This window comes from Triturus cristatus, chromosome 7, assembly GCF_964204655.1.
Source record: "Triturus cristatus chromosome 7, aTriCri1.1, whole genome shotgun sequence".
Lineage (NCBI taxonomy): Eukaryota > Metazoa > Chordata > Amphibia > Caudata > Salamandridae > Triturus > Triturus cristatus.
Window position 1 is genome coordinate 342754088 of NC_140590.1, and position 17281 is coordinate 342771368.

At 44.4% G+C, this 17281-nt stretch overlaps 1 protein-coding gene across 2 annotated transcripts in view; it reads right to left on the reverse strand.

Annotated features, from left to right (window-relative positions):
• Positions 1 to 1889: 1889 nt before the first annotated feature.
• The window catches only part of LOC146809618 (myosin-7), a 94814-nt gene continuing 79422 nt past the window's right edge, over positions 1890 to 17281 (reverse strand). For both annotated transcript variants that reach the window (XM_085616464.1, XM_085616465.1), the window contains exons 28-40: positions 15924 to 16050; positions 15244 to 15362; positions 14337 to 14533; positions 12262 to 12445; positions 10567 to 10732; positions 10225 to 10349; positions 8712 to 9020; positions 7935 to 8138; positions 7013 to 7138; positions 6628 to 6903; positions 4495 to 4590; positions 4135 to 4272; positions 1890 to 2010 (exon numbers count right to left, since the gene is read on the reverse strand). In XM_085616464.1, the coding sequence (XP_085472590.1) occupies positions 1990 to 2010; positions 4135 to 4272; positions 4495 to 4590; positions 6628 to 6903; positions 7013 to 7138; positions 7935 to 8138; positions 8712 to 9020; positions 10225 to 10349; positions 10567 to 10732; positions 12262 to 12445; positions 14337 to 14533; positions 15244 to 15362; positions 15924 to 16050 (2088 nt within the window). In that variant the 3' untranslated portion in view covers positions 1890 to 1989. The remainder of the gene's footprint in view (positions 2011 to 4134; positions 4273 to 4494; positions 4591 to 6627; positions 6904 to 7012; positions 7139 to 7934; positions 8139 to 8711; positions 9021 to 10224; positions 10350 to 10566; positions 10733 to 12261; positions 12446 to 14336; positions 14534 to 15243; positions 15363 to 15923; positions 16051 to 17281) is intronic.

Below are 17281 nucleotides of genomic sequence, written 5' to 3' on the forward strand. Positions count from 1 at the left end.
TTTACCCCAACAGCTCTGCTATCGTGTAACCGACTATGGGCTCTTGCGATTCTCCTATTAACATGACTAGAGAATCTGGATATCATTAAAGACACGGAGGCTATCATTATCCCACCCCCTTTTTTTCCACTCCCTTGGTTGGTATAATTCTTGAACTATGTACTTTTATGATGTGTATTTGCATTGTATATCAAGTCATGACTTTACTATTATATTACCTTTTTTTATTATCATATTATCATTCTCCTTTTCCTTTCAGATAACTCTACGTGATCACCTAGTTTTCACCTTACCTCTCTTCGGACTTCTCACTACCTTCAGTTTCAAGATCAAGTTGGACCTTATCTCTGAACTTTATTTACTTCATTGCATTTAAAAGAGGCAGTCTGTTAGTGCCTCATGCCATTTGTACCCTGCTCACTACATTCTAGAACAGTTTCTTTCTTTATGATGTAGTGCGGCTGTCTGTGACTGCATTAAAGGATTAATGCATAATGATAGCCTCCGTGTCTTTAATGAAATCCAGATTCTCTAGTCATGTTAATAGGAGAATCGCAATTACAGATAGGATATTGATGGTAAATCTGTATTTGAAACATGGTTCACAAAGTTTATCAATCACCAACTCAGAATCAACACTCATTTCCACAAGTCATGTGCCGAATGTCTCAGCTCCCAGAATACCTCTCAATCTGAACAGACAAAAAACCCTGTGGAACACACTCCCTTGTTCAGCCAGTTTTACTACTATGCATATTGTATTTTAGGGAGGGAGAATGTGTGTTTGGCAGAGAGTAAAGGGATGGAGTAATACTCACCACACATCTTCTACAACAAAGAATTAGCATTCTTTCGAGTTAAGTTCATTTTGAGTGATAGCTCAGGTGCATCCTACAAAAACGAATTTCTGAGCAGAGCTTCTTGGAGGTGATATCCCGTATGTAGAGCTCCTCAGAGCCCAATTACTGCACTTAGAGAGTTTTTGGAACAACAAAAAGACACACATTTGTTACACGACTTTGGAGTGAGTATCTTACAAGTTATGCACCTTGACATTGATATGCCTTCCTGACCTCTGGTCTTATGCTATGTAGGCGCAGTAAAGTCGCCCTGATCCCCGTCGTCTGACACTAGTAGCGTTATGTACCACACTCTTGGGTTTTCATCTCAAGTGATGCTCAGTTCAACCAAGAGGACTTAAGAAACCGGTTAGCTTATGGCATTGAGTCCTAGATTCTCCCTTGCTCATCTTTCCTTGCTTCTAGTCTCTTCCTATGGAGTGTACCCTGCAATTGCTAATAGGATAGAGCCACAACATAGGAGTAGGGCATGGAGACCCTTATGATCACTCTGTTAATCTTAGACTATGAGGCCAGTCTTCTATTCCAAAAACACCATTGCCCCCCACCCCCTTCTGCCATTGAATAGGCTCCATTTGAAAGACAGAACCAACAAGGAAATTACCTATGGCTATATATATACATTTACACACCTGCCTGGTAAAAGCTGGGCACAGCTCTACACGGCTGCCGCCAGGTGGCTGGATACACACAGGCTGGGAATAGGAGAGAACCTATGGACAAGAATTAACTGAGTCACCACAAAGTTTTTATCATGTAATGGTTTGATAATGTGTAATAGACCGCCCATTTGCACACTCCAATGAGATTCATCCTTAAAGATTCTATTGGTTGTTATGAAGCCTGTCTGCTTGCCTTCTACCATGCTATAAGGGGTTCGGTACATACGTCCTGAAGTTTAAGGAGCCTCCCCACCTGCTTCGACTTGAGGATCCCTCTCTCCTGCTGCCCTCTAAGACCCCAGCCACCTGCTGAAACTCTGAAGGAACTGGGAGAGAGAAGAAAGGCAAATAGAGACCAGAGACAGTGTGTGCTCCATAAAAACATTTTATTCTACATAAGACACAGAGAAGAGGATTTAAGAGATGATAGCAAGGATAAAGCCAGAGAACCCGTCTCCTCAGAAGAGTTATTCCTCGGTCAGCCCCTTCTGCAGAGAAAGAGAAGACGTTAGAGACAGGGGAAGAAAAGAACAAGCAACAGAGGAGGAAGCATGGAACATGCACAGACCAGAGCCCAGTTCCTGTAGGAGCCAGGGTCAGCCTTTGGGACAACAAAGCAATATCCCTTTCAAGAAGCTAGAGCAGTGCGATTGGAGTGAGAGATAGCAATGCTACTGGCATGCTCGCCCCTTCGCTAATTCATTTATTCTAAGAGTGTAAAATATTAGACTATGCCCCTGCTGATAATATCCAGAATGAGTGTAATTTCCCAGAAGTATTGGGACAAATTTAGGATATTGAGGAGCGTCTAGGCACTATGCAATCTGAGGTCCAGAAGAATCAACTGCACAAACAATAGCTAGACCATTGATCACCCACTCACTGTCACTCAACATACCTTTAAGGATTCAGGAATAATCGATTCTTCATCCCACAGTTCAAAGCTGTGGCAAATACTACCCCTTCCACACAAGCAAGGAATATGTTCATGGTCCAACTAGGGATGTACAAAGGTTTTTCTATGTTCGACGGCGGTTTGGCTAAGTCTTAGTACAGCCTTGATCGAGATATACGCTCTCAATTAAGAAGTCATAGTCCAGATTAAGGTTACCCAACCACATAAAAAGAAGGAGCGGGATACCCAACCAGAGATACCATTATTAGCTCTCACACAGCTCATTTCTCCGTAAAATGTGATCAGGATTATCATCTCCTTCAATGTGCATACAACTCTCCAGTGATCATCAGGGCTGGAGTGCAGTGGGATCGTAAGTGTAGTGTTGTCATCTTTCTCATGCTGAAGTGGAAGGGGTACCTGATGTGAAATCACTTTTGCTACATGTTCTAATGCATCACATATTCATTATGGGAAACATCCTTTACATCGCGGTGTTGGAATAGTAAATCTTACTACTCCTAAGTCCAGCGCCCTCCAGCGCAAGTCGTTGTAACGACTTGCGTTGTAAAAACTGCGATGTTACATACTGCGATCATTTTGATCGCGTTGTAGCATCACATATTCTTCTATTATATTGTTGTAAGACCAGCCTTGAAAATACCCTGTGCTTCTAAGCCACAAAGGGTGAAACACGTGTTGGCTGATTCAAATAACTAGAAAATTAAAAGATAAGCATTGAACCACAACTGTACATACAGGAAAATAATGAGGTTTTCAAAGATACATCTACAACGTCCCATGATTTGTTCTTTACAAAGGGGCTGTGGAAATGGCATCACACGCCCTGTGATTCCGGATGACATCACAGGCTCTCCTTAGCTCCTTAACAGACTTCTATTTGCTATTGATCAACTAGAGAAAATGCAGTTCAGAAAGGAAATGGTTGTTTACTTACTATGCTTGCCACTGCCTTTGTGACTACTGAGATGAGGGATGCTACTCTGGCTAACCCTAGTTCATGCTCATAAAGGGCAAGAGCCTTGGGTCTCATCGTGTGCCTATGTTTACACCCATATTTCAGGACTGGAATCAGCTCTCAACCTTCTCAGGCCCCCTCCAAATGTCAGCAGCCTTCACGGTGTCCTCAAATCATACATGGCACCACCCCGCGCCCCAGTGACTAGGGCAGCACCAGTTTTGACTTTGCCTAGTCATCCTTTCTAACCAGCGATTGGGACAGGCTTCTCAGCGCTTACCTCACTCAAGCAGCCCCGCCCCAGTGATCACCCCAGAAGCTATATTTAAACTGAGCTTCACATTTTTTGCTAGTCTTGTTCCCTTGATAGAAAAGGCCCTTACTCCTTTCGTCACACACGTTCCTTCTAGTGATCTGTAAAGTTCCCCCAGCTAAAACCCTGCACATGCAGCCAACATCAGGGCTCTTAATCCTCACTTTGCCCATAAACTCCTTCACCCTCCAACTCTCAACTTCCTCACCTTTTCTCTCCCACCTGTCCCAATTGAGATCAAGGCAGGTCCATCGCCTTTCACCTGCTCAGACCCCACTTGGCTCTCACTTTGCTCATGTCCTCCCTTCACCCATCAGCTGTGATCAAGGCAAGCCCTTCAACTCTCACCATGCTCCCTCAGCTGCTGCGGTATACATAGGTCCTCATGCCCCAGTTGTGATCAGCATAGGACCTTTAGTTCTTACCTTGATGATGCTGATGTCGCGGGTCTTGGCGCGCAGCTTGTTGACCTGGGATTCGGCGATATCGGCCCGCTCAGCTGCCTCGTCCAGCTCGTGCTGAACCTTTCTGAACTTGGACAGGTTGGTGTTTGCCTGTTCCTCCTGGGTAAAGAAAAGTGAAATGATAAGTCTGACATAATGTCTGTCTCTGTGTTGTGAGAGAAATGGAGCTATGCAAGGGACTTTTCACTAAATAAATACCTCCTCCTGTCTGTTGCCTCTTGGTGAACAATTGGAATGACGTATGGATGAGGCTACTTTCTGTCTGCTTCACTGACTCTAGTGCGACAGATTGAGTGAACAATTAAAAGGGAAGTCACTTACCGCCTCCTCTGCCTGTCTCTTGTAGGCCTTGACTTTCAGCTGGAGTTTGTCCACCAAGTCCTGCAGACGTGTCAGGTTCTTGCGGTCTTCCTCAGTCTGTGAAGAAGGGTGACAGAAGAGGGTGAGGAAGGGGAAAGTTGAGTGACAGTTCATCAGCTTACTCATTGGCCTACACAGCTTCAAACAGCAAAATACCCGTTCTCATTCTGACTTGCACACTTCCATCTTGAACTCCAAACCCCATTAAATATGACACCAAATAGGATGTCTGTGATTCTGACCACCACAAGGTGGAACGACTTTAGCATCCACCTCTTCAGTAATTATCTTTTATTTTTTATTGTTAGAGCAGACATTCCTGTTTAAGGCAGTAGTCTTAGGAGAACAGTAAGTTACATTGTTTGGACACACTTGTGGCCGTTTTGGGACATTCGCAGTAACCTTAGAAACGTGACTAAAAATGGACTCATGAATGGGATGGACCCGAGGTCCAACTGGAAGGAGTTCCAATATGGCTGCTTGGCAAACAAAAACATTTGCAAAAAGAAGCCTAATAATGAAGGTCAAAACCAGTCCTGCAAAGGAGCCATATCTTCAAAGCCACCCTTCATGTTTAAACGCTATGTAGAGGTACCACTCCATGGTCTGGACCTCAGCAAATGGAGTGACTGTAAAATCCTGAGCTTCACTATCTACCCAGCCATTATTAAGGAAATATGGGCCCTAGTCACAAAGGTAAATCTACATGTGTGGATTTACTACAAGTCAATTTATTCTTACAATTGTGAGCAACTTTACTACTGTTGGCTATTTACCATTTACAAGTGTAAAGCTATTCAAAAGTGTAGACTAACATGTCCCCACCACCTAAAATAGGGGATGGCATTTGTAAAGAAAAAAAAGCCAAATACAACTGCAGAATTAGTGATATTAGTGATATTATGGCCATATTTGATGTGCCGCACACTTGGCAGAGACCTCTACAATGGGGGCGAAGATCTACTTATGGTACACTGTTCAGAAAAAAAATCTAAAAAAAGAACACTTTTTTTATGTCAGATATATATATTTTTTTAATATATATGTTTATTAGTTTTTAAACAGATGAAAAGCTACGGTACGGTACAGTAGCCTTTGCAGTGACTCCGGCAGCATTCACAAAAGAGCAAAAATATAGACTCAGTATGTGTCCAAACGAAGAGCCATCTGATGATATCTAGATGTCCCAGGCATGTTAGTGTTTGGGGATGATAATCTAGTTATTAATATACATTAAGTTATAAGTGTACATGCTAAGGCTAGCAAATAGAGATTATCACTATATAAACAATTCCCCAATGGCCAAGGTATGTCGAGAGTTAGGGCTGTGGTGATGAACTAATGAAAACCCATGTCTTCTCTAGAGTAGCAGGCAAAACCTGCCTAATAGTGGAGCATGTTAGCAGCATGTTAATGGTGTATGTTCTTATTATATAATCAAAGGAGGGAGGGAGAAGCTCTGATCTATTCAGCTTCCTGTCAAAGGTTAATGATCAAAGGGGAATGGATCACTTGTACCTGTAATCCCAGGGTCAGGTATAGTAGCTGTCATTAAAACCCTCAGTCACGTACAGGAGCGAGGGTGGTATATCTTGGTTCTCCGCCTCTAGAAACGTGAACGCATCTTCATTGGGTTTTATTTTGAAATGCTTTTCCTCCACCTGGAGGTTTAGACCACTGGTTTTAGCAGTAGTGACCAGGAATAGGGTTGAAGAAGTACAGTGAAAGTGGGGGAAAGTGAGATAAAATTGCTTCACTCTGCTTCTTGAACAAACTTTATTTGGAAGGAGTGGAGCAAGGTTATGTCCTGATAGACATATGTCTATCAGGAGACAGGGGTACCCTACCGGCTCAGGTCCCCAGGATAAGATCATTCCTTCATTCCCATTCTCCTTGTCATTTTCGTCCCTTTAACTCTGAGGATTTACTATGTGTGGGTTTGAACACCTTTACCCACAGTTTTTTTTTAATCTGGCCCATATTTATAAAGCTGCAGATATTTTTTACTCTTTTCTCTCTGATTGAAACCTAACACCTATGCCTGAATACAAAACCTCTATCTTACCGAACTTTCCTGGCGGTCCATCGTCATACCTGATAGGTCAGCTCCTTGACGCGCCTCTCGTACTTTCTCATGCCCTTCACAGTCTCAGCTCCACGCTTCTGCTCGGCCTCCAGCTCATTTTCCAGCTCCCGTAGCCGGGCCTCCAGCTTCTGCACCTGTTTCTTGCCGCCCTTCAAGGCGATCTGCTCGGCCTCATCCAGCCTCTGCTGTAGGTCCTTGATGGTCTGCTCCATATTTTTCTTCATGCGTTCAAGGTGGGCACTGGTGTCCTGCTCCTTTTTAAGCTCTTCTGCCATCATGGCCGCCTAAAGGATAAAACATCACAGACTCAGCCACTTCACACTAGGTTAGCTGGCCCACACTGCTGAACAGTAAGACTAGACCATGGATCAAGGCTGAGAGGTGGACCCTTACGTCAGTGATGGCTTTCTTAGCCTTCTCTTCTGCATTTCGGCACTCCTGGATGGATTCTTCCACTTCTGTCTGCAGCTGAGAAAGGTCTGCATCCATCTTCTTCTTCTGGTTGATGAGACTTGTGTTCTGAAGGACAAACATAAACCAGTTAGAAAGACAGTAAATAACTCTAACTCATTGGAACTGGTAAAGGGAAATCATTGACTGGTGCTCTACGTGGCCATTTTGTTATCTCATCTTCAGCTCAGAGTGACCGATCCTGAGCTTCCTATGGGATATGCCATGGGTGTAAATAACATGTTACTTGCCTTCAGTAATGCCTTAGCTGGTAGAGAGTCTATCTCTTTATGATCCCTAAGCTAGGATTGCAAGTTCTGCTCCACCTCTTAGAGCTCCCAGTGGTTCTTCAACTGGGAGTGCAGGAGCTGATCCCTCTCTCTGAGCTCTACATAATACCTCACATGGGAGTGCACGGTCTTCTTTCTCTCTCTGACTGAACTCTCTGTGGTTCTTGACTTGAGAGTGCAGGGTCTGCTCCTCTTCTCCGAACTTCATGTGGTTTCTTACCTGAAAGTGCATGGTATACGCTAAGGTCTACGTGGCCCCTCACCTGAAAGGGCAGAAGCTACTCCCTCTCTCTGAGCTCTAAGTGGTTCCTCATCTAAGACTACCCCTCTCTGAGCTTCATGAGGTTTCTCACCTCGTAGTGCAGGGTATAGTCCCAGTGGCGTAACAAAAGTTTAAGGGGCTCCCCTGCAATGTACACCGAGGGGGGCCCGCTCTGGATTTCATCCGGAGCACTCAGACCCAAGCACAGTGCTGAGGGGGCCCCCTGCAGCTGCCTCCCACACCACAGGGGATGCAGGGGCCTGTGTTATGCCCCTGTATAGTCCTTGTATCTGAACTCTACATTGTACCTCACCTGGGAGTGCAGAAGCTGCACCCTCTCACTGGTCTCGATCAGTTCTTGTTCTGCCAGTTTACGGGCCCTTTCTGTCTGCTCCACTACTGCACGCAGCTCTTCCAGCTCTGCCTGCAGGAGGTTATTCCTCCGCTCCACAATGGCAACATTCTCCTTCAGGTCCTCATTTGCTCGAACCACGTCATCCAGCTGTATCTGAGTGTCCTGAAAGCAGAGGCAGAATATGAAAGGACTTTTATTTATTTTATTTATTCTAGATTCAGACTTCTAAAAGCCTCTGCAAGGGGCATGTCTACAGCAGATCACCACCAAAACACTATGAGGTGCAAGGTGCAAGGCATGTCCAGATTATGAAGGACAGAGCCACCAGCATAGCCCTCTCTAGCAGTGTGGGAGGCTGGAGCTGGGGCATGTCCAGGGCACATATAACAGCACAGCACCCCATGACACAGTGAGGTGAGGAAAAAGTAGGGCGTCCAGGGTTCGAAAGAAAGCCCGATAAGCACCCCTTAACAGATTTCAAGATGCAAAGGGCAGTGCTCCAAGCAACTTTGCACCCGTTAACAGCAGGGGGCGCCAAAAATAGAGGATGCCCAGTTTACAAAGCATAGGACCCAAGCAGTACTAGAGCCCCTAAAAAGAAGATAAAGAAAATGGGAACTGGAGGTGCAGCGCATCCATGTACAAAAGCCCCACTTAGATGCCTTTATGAAATTAAGGATTCACGAATCATCTAATAGAAAGTCTGAATAAACAAGTGCTCAGAGCTCCCGGTACCTTTAGGTAACCCTGCAGCATCTTGACTTGTTTCTGTGCCTCGGATGCCATGCGGTTGGCCTGGCTGAGCTGGATCTCCATCTCGTTAAGATCACCTTCCATTTTCTTCTTGATGCGGAGGGCTTCATTGCGACTGCGCGTCTCAGCCTCCAGCGATGTCTGCAGCGAGTCCACTACCCTTTGGTGGTTCCTCTTGGTCTGCTCCATCTCTTCGTCCTTCTCAGCCAGCTTCCTCTCAAAGTCTGCCTTTAGCTGGTGAAGTTCAAGCTGAGCCCGCAGAATCTTGCCTTCCTCGTGTTCCAGGGATGCCTGTGGAAAAAAAGACATCTAAGTGCACAGTTCCTGAAAAACCACCTGTCCAAAATCTTATTTGAAGGGTATAAAGTGATAAGGAGAAAAATGAAGCAATTGTGGCAGAGAAAGATGCAATATTGTACCTGCATCTGCCCAAAGAGAATCATGTCTTGGTGATAGCTATATTCAAATTGATGTTTTTAGGTATAGGCCAAGGAGGGTCTTTCCTCAACACCCAAAAACAGCAAATCTCCTGTGTATTAATCTGGCAGAAGGTATCACCCAGTCTGTAGGGTTTCTTACCAAGTCTGTGTTTCTAAAAGCCCGGCAAGAAAGCTGTTGATTGTTCCTTATGCTATCTACATCAAAAGGAAATTAATACACAGCTGGTCATCATGCTATCTGATTTGAAGGACGATAATTGTCCCTCCACTTTATACCCTATGGGTGGATTGAATGGTCATAATGCGTCAGAAGCAAGAAACGGTGACAGCCTGTGGTGCTATCTCATTTGAAAGAAATGAAAGGTCCCTAAGCTTCCCTCATGTCATCCCCATAATTCTAACTTTTTCTGATGGATTCAAGGCTGACAACTGGTCCACAGGTTATCCCCAAAGAGCAAATACATCGCTGAGGATTGTTCCTCATGTGATCGCCAAAGAGAACAATTAAAGTCTTATAATAAGTAGTCATGGTATCCCCATTATATGGATGACAGACTGATGTCTGACTATCATGCTATTAACTAACACATGGATGAATCTTTAATAACTGGCCTCGAAGAAGCCTTTATGTTGTCCCCTTCATTCTATGCCACCCCGTAGAGGGCCAGTGGTGACATGAAACCCTCTCAAGGGCTTTGACTGCCAGGACTCTGCAAGCCCAGGACCTAGAGCTGCGGGATTGCCAAGGTTGGTCTATTCCTGATCAGAGTTGTATGGAAGGGCTTCATTTCTATTTGTAAGGATGCTGTACATGAGCACCAGTTGCACTACAGACAGACACATTTATTTTGTAGGCACGGGAGATTAAGTGATTTGCCCTCAAACACAGGATGTTAAGCGTCCCTGCTGGAACTCGAACCCAGTTCCCCAGGTTCGAGGTCGACCACTCTAGCCGTAAGGCCACATCCTCTCCCCAAACTGATCTAGCTGCCCCCGAATTCTGAATAGGCAAAATAAGTAAAGACTGTGTCCCCAAGCAGGGGCGCCCTTCTCACCTCGGCTTCCTCCAGGGCAGACTGCAGCTCCAGCTTCTCCTGCTCCAGTTGCTTCCTCAGTTTCTCCAGTTCATGGATGCTCTTGCTACTCGCTCCCAGCTGTTCTGTCAAGTCAGAAATCTCCTCTGAAAAATAATGCATTACGGTTCATTTGTAAATGGTCCCAGGTAGTATATCACATCCTCCGCCTCCTTCAGCACATCTCATGGGAATGGTGTGTCATTTAAACTTGATGATTTTCCAGACTTTCAACATACTCTATCTTCTTGTGTCTGAAATATAGATAGACAATTTCATCTGGGCCCTTCTCCATTCTCAACCCACAGAAATTCAGTTCCTCACCTTGCAGGTTCTTGTTTTCCCTTTTGAAGGTCTCCAGATGTTCTAAGGACTCTTCATATGCATTCTTCAACTTGAAGAGCTCAGTGCTCAGCGACCGCCCCTCCTTCTGGGACGATTCCAGCTCCATCTGGGACTCCTCATACTTCTGCTTCCACTCGGCCAAGATCTGGAGCAGGGTGAAGGATCAAGAGTCTACATTTACAGACGGGCTGCCAGGCAGGCAGAGAGCGGCATGGGATTGGGATGATCAAGTACCGAGTTGATCGATTTATGTGGTTTTATAAACTGTGTGGTTACTGAAAGGCATCCTGGCACTAACAGAGTTCACATTAGATAGAATATGTTACACAATGAAAAAATAGGTTTTAACGACCTTTAGAAATTGAAGATGGTTGGTTATTGAGCAAATATGTGTTGGTAGGGAAATCCAAATTTTACAAGGTTGATAAGAAAAAGGTCGGCCTTCCTGCCAAGTTTTTTTAATCATGCATTTTTCAAGAGGAAACTGTTAGTTTAGTGGAGTGGTTGTAATTTATGATACATTTTAAAAAGTCTCATAGAAATCTTGGACCCAAACTGTATATTCAGACATTTAAAAAGAGCTCTTTTCTCAATATAGACAACCAATATAATTTTTTTGATGTGGAAAAAAGTGAGAAGACATAGCAGGTTAAGCAATAGTCAGGCTCCCCAATTCTGAATAAGCCAAAGAAATGAGCAAGATATTTTAGTAAACTAAGAAAGACAATTACAATAGTCAAGTTTGGATCCCACAGTAGCTTGAATGACATTAAAATGTGTGGCTTTCGTAGAAAAGACGAGATCTCCCTCAGAGTTTCTAGAATCAAGAAGCAGAGCGAGGTAACTTTAGAGGCTAGTTGGTCATTGAAAATGACACCCAGATTGGGACCCAAACATACTGGTGGAGAACAGATTCCCAATTGGTTGAACCACCAATTATTTAACCGGGTGGAAATGTGGAAGCCAAAGAACAGTTCAGTCTTAGCTGAGCTGAGCTTTGGGAGTTATTGTTCGGAGAACATCAAATAGAGATTATATATAAAAAGATATCTTACCCCTTTCTGGTAGCACAGCTAGAAGAGAGTTTGTAGCTCATAATGCTTCCTGCGCCTACCCACTTCAAGATTCCTCTTCTTATACAGCCACATTCTTCAGCATCCACCTTACAATTATCACCTGTGCCTCTTCTACTTTTTTTCTCTATCTCTTCCCCATGGCATGTTTTTCTGTGCCCTTTTTCTGCTCATCTACTAGAACTTCTCTCTTCAGACTCCACCTTCTCTGTTTCTTTTTTATTCACATAGTCCCCAGCATTAGTTTTCTAACCCATCTTACAGTCTCTTCTCTACTGTAGTCCCATCTTCCTCTCCCCCTTCCCCTTCTATCTGCCTCTTCCAGTCTCCCTGTTGCATATTTTCTGTTGCCCGTTATCCACATGTACCCTTAACACTTTTTTTCCCATTGCTTCTCGGCAATCTTGATATTAAGTGATTTTGCCCAGAATTACAGGAAACTGAGCTGACGCCGAGGCTCGAACATGGTTCCCCAGCTCCAAAGTCGGCAGCTCTGGCCGTAAGGCCACAATCTCTCCCAATCTTTCCTACAGCAGGACCTCCTTCAGCCTCACAACGTCAGCTGTGTATATACTCTCTGCATCCCTGCATCCCTGCATACCTTATCAAAGTTCCTCTGCCTCTTGTCTAGAGCAGCCGCTGCAGCGTTGGAACGCTCAAGGTCCACCATGAGGTCCTCGATCTCGCTCTGCAGCCTATGCTTAGTCTTCTCCAGGGAGGAGCATTTAGCGTTCACTGCCTCCACGGCCTCCTCAGCTTCTTGCAGCCGCTGGGCCAGTTTCTTCCTACCAGGTGGACAAGAGGAGGAAGATGAAACAGAGCTTTTCAGAACAGAGTGCTGTATGATGCTATCAATGGCGAAGCAAGGTCAGTGACAGGGGGAGATGAGCAGATTCCTCAGGATGCTTTAAACAAATGAACTAGAACACTGCTGATGGAAGATCAATACCTGTACATGGACACCACAGGTAGACCCCGCCAATAGACAACTAGTAGTTACAGATGAGTGACATCCATGGACGTATTAAATCTGTTGATGAACTCTGTCCATGAATGGACAGTATCTGCCGATGGATACTTTTCAAAGGCGAATCCTATCTGCAGATGACTACTGTCAATGGACGGTCACTGTGCTTTAGCAATTAACAGTATTTGCAGGTATGAACTGCAGATTGGTAAAGAGCAAGAATGGTCAGGATACACAGATGGCCAGTGTTTAGGGATGATCAGTGCCCAGATATGGGCAATAGCACCTTTAATATGGACACAGGCCATGGAGGAGGAAGGTCACTGGATGGACGACAGGGGGGAGTAGTGGAATAGTATGAAGAGTAGAGGACATTAGCGGTGGAGATAACCATTAGAAGGCAATAAAGTGACAAGTAAAGCGAAAGCTGGGTGTTTCATTGCTTTCCTTAAAATTGTAGAACCCTTCTGCTCACCTGCTTTAAAATTGGGTTTCAATGCAAACCCTATTTAGAGAGCAGCACAGAGACTCCAGGAGCTGATAGTGACCATTTCAGAGGATATGAATGGACTCGCCATGGGGGTCTGACTTAGAGGGTACTGTGGTATAACCCCCAACTCAATGCATAATTTGTACTGGTTATAGATCAAAGGAAGGTCTCCTTGTCATTGATGCGCTATAATAGATGAATACCAATGCTCACCCTAAGAACTCCAGGATACAAGAAACAGAGATGCGCATGATCTCAACTATTCTAAAGATTTGCAGTGACATAGCTTGACCTGATCTGTCATTTCATGATCTCTGATCTGATCAGAGTTCTTGTGCCAAGACTAAGGTAAAGTTGAAAGGTGACATTTCCCATCTCTGAATTCATCAAATTCCCCACACAGCCCTTGAGCTCTCTCTCACCACCCCTCACTTACCTGCATCTGAAGAGGTGACTCTACCAACAGACAAACCTTTTGTTCGTCTTATATTCCAATTCAAACATAAAAGCAAACAAAAAGCTTGTCAGTTAGGAGATAAGTGGAAGCACTGCTGAGATTGGGAGAAAGGTAGCCTGATACTCAGATACCCATGGAGAAACTGAAGAGAAGAGAACCTGCCTGGAAGCGGGAAGGGGAGGAGAAATGCATGCAGGGATCAGGAATAAAACCATGTTTCTGCATCCTAAAATATAATTAATACTATTGGCTTTTGCAGCTTTAAAACACTGTAAATTAATCCTGAAATGTACTCTTATCGCATATCATCACTTTAAACACCCTAATACTGAAAAAACTAAAATGCCCTAGATTTTGTGAGAAAGTATGCCTTTCCATTTAACTCAAACAGTGACAATTGGCTAGAAATCTTCTCATGTTGGCCAAAGGTGATAATGAGGGGTTTCGTAACTGGCAGTAACATTTCAAAATGGATGAAAAATATCTTTATTTACTGAAAAGAACCATGTGTGATCGGCACTGCAACACATGGCTTCATTTTGCTCTCATGGATCAGGGTGAATCTGTTTGTGCAGCCCCTCAATTGGAATATGGCTTTACAATGTACAGCAGAACAGAAGCTGAAGCAACGCAGCTGGCCCTTTTGATTCTACGAGATCAGCAAAGGATTCAGAGACTAGTTTCAATTCATCATGTGGCAGAAGGGTACATTTGTTCACAGCGCGAGGATAACAATGTCTACTTTTATGATATTGCACTCACTTGGCGTCCTCCAGCTCCTCGGTTCTCTGGATGGCATCAGTCTCGTACTTAGTCCTCCACTGCGCCACTTCGGAGTTAGCTTTAGATAGGATGCGCTGCAGCTCGGCCTTTGCCTCCTGCTCCTCCTCATACTGCTCCCGCAGCATGTCACAGTCATGACGGGCTGATTGTAGCGCGTGGGCCAGGGCATTCTTTGACTAGAATTAAACACAAGGACACAAGTGGGCCAATGTTATCCTCATACCCACTCCAGTTTCTGAAGGCTTATTGTGGGCCAGTGGCCGACTAACGTGGATATGCACCTTGCTCTTGGCCTGTGACACCTATGGTCATACTAGAACCTGAAGGATACGCATAGCTCCAATGATATACCTCAGATGTAACCTGCAACAGCCCCAGCTCTTGTAGCTGCTGAATCCAACCATAATTCTGCCAATACGTCATCAATACACAGTTTCAGCAACCCCTGATATTTCATTAATAGGACAGAAACACCACTGTCCTAATGCTCACATCCCTCTTCTAGAGTGCTTCCATTCATCCAACAGTGAGAATACCCTTTGATCATACTGCCAGTATTGTAATAGTGGTAAGCAATTTCTCCTTTTTGTAGAGAGGACTTCACTATCACAGCCAGTATTGTGGCTTCCTTCTTCTCCAACATGCTCAAAATATAGGACACAATATTGAAAACCCATTTACCGTGCTTGTCCCTTCCTCTACTGCATGCATGAGCAAACATGACACAACAATTGGCCAGCCTCCATACTAACACTTGTCATAGTCCCCTTCTCTTACATACAATAACAGAGGTTACTTAATCATTGACCAAAGCTCTAGTTTCCTACTGTTTGGTCTTGGCTGTCAGAGTCAGAGCCAATAATCTAATCTCCCTGCCTACACCTACCTTTGCCTCCTCCTCCAGCTGCCTCTTCAGGTCTTCCAGCTGCTGGGTGTAGGTCTGCTTGCCACGGGTCAGCTGTGAGACTAAGGCTTCCTTCTCATCTAAGCGCCGAGACAGTTCACCTGAAGAGACAACACAAGTCAGTTAACACCTTGGAAATCTTTTGCAGATTGTAGCCTGAACGTCAACTTTGGGCTTAAAACTGAAAGGTCAGTTCAGTTTTCTCCCAAAGGAAAGTAAGAAGTATCTCACAGTGTATATTCTATGCAGTTCCCCAGTTACTTCCTAAAGGAAAGTGTTGCCGGGAGGGGAGGTGTGTCATATGGGTAGGTATTCTCTGCTGATCCCAGGCACTGTTTCCTGTGGAAAGCTGGGGCTGGGGCAGGGACTGATGGTCTGAGTACCAGGAGTGTATTCCATAGATATTCCATGAAAGCCCAGAGACCACTGCCAATTAAAAAAAGGAGGACTAGGAAGGTAAGTCTTGAGGGTGTATGGTAAAGATATTCTACTTCCAGTTTCCCTAACACAGATTTACAGGGGTCGGGGAGTGTCATATATGAATCTTTGTTGAATTCACAGGCCCTGAAAGGAGAGACCTGCAGTTTACAGGTGCCATAATGTAATAAAGGGTGGCCATATGTTTTCAAGCAGCTTCTGCCTCTGCACACATGTATCTGTACCATTCTCAGTCTGCAGTTTAGCCCTCTGTGTGGTCAGGTCATTCACAGCCCTCTGTGTCTCCTCTGCCCTTACTCGGTGCTCATTCATCTGGTCCTCCAAGGTCCTGCTGACTTTCTCCAAGTTAGCCTAGAAGATAGATAGAAGGAACTTGAGTATGCGGAAATCAAGATGGTGCCAGGAATGAAATATGAGATTAGGGAGGTCAAAGTGTGGCGAGGTTCTACTCTTGAATAATGGGCCTAAAATGACAATATTATACTATTAATAATAATAATACTCTGACTTGTATTCAACAGCTAATCACTGGTGAGGGTCTTTAGGCACTTTTCCTAGGCACAGGGAGATTAAGTGATTTGCCCAGAATCACAAGATGTTGAGCCGACCTCGAGACTCAAACCTGGATCCTTAGCTGCAAAGTCAGCAGCTCTGGCCGTTACACCACACCCTCGCCTAGGCTCTCGTCTCAGATCGCGAGCCACCTCTGGTCTACTCACACCTTGGCTTGAAGATAAGGATTGACGCTACTGTCTGCTCAAGCCTTGATGCACCAATATGCCACTGATAAGACTGACTCTAGCTTTTGCTCTCCCATATGGAAGGCTGTAGTCCATGCTTTCTCAAGCCCCGGGGTAGGAATCTTACCTAGATCAGTATAAGGTTTTAATGGTGGCACGTGGTGGGGCCAGATCTGGACCACCAGATAAGGTGCACTCCCTGAGACAAGAAAGCACCCATGACAGAATAAAAAGAGGATCAGATACAGAAAACTCTACCCAAGCTTTTACCTGCACCGCTTAAAATGACGTCCTGATCCGCTAGTTACCACATGAAGCTACTCTACTGCTCATGCTACCCAAACAGATGGGGTTTTACTGTTAAAATGCATCTTTTCATTTAAACAAGTTTCCTGCGCCAAAGCATTTGTCACATAAATTAAACATCTGTGATTAAAATTATAAATATATTCTCTTGAGGCTGTAACTAAATGTAGATGAAAGGATTGAGAATCCTATCTATGCCCTTATCCTTGGCAGTATAATTGCACATACTTTTAAATATGTCTCATCCTTGGCTTATTCATTGGTTTATATTGTAGCCTTGGCTCTCTGATATGACTGCCTCTCATTTATTTTTGATCCTTGCTTCACTGAAATGCTCCTGTCCATACTTTGGCATTGGTCCACTTATATGTCTGATTCTGGGCCATTCTTTAGAACCAACCTTCTGACAGTTATTCTATAATCTTACCTTGACTCATTGACAGACTTGGGCCATCAGGAGGACATGATCTGGTCAATTGCTTGGCTTTGGTTCACTTGAAGGACAATATCTGCCTTTGGCTCAATGAATGTTGTAC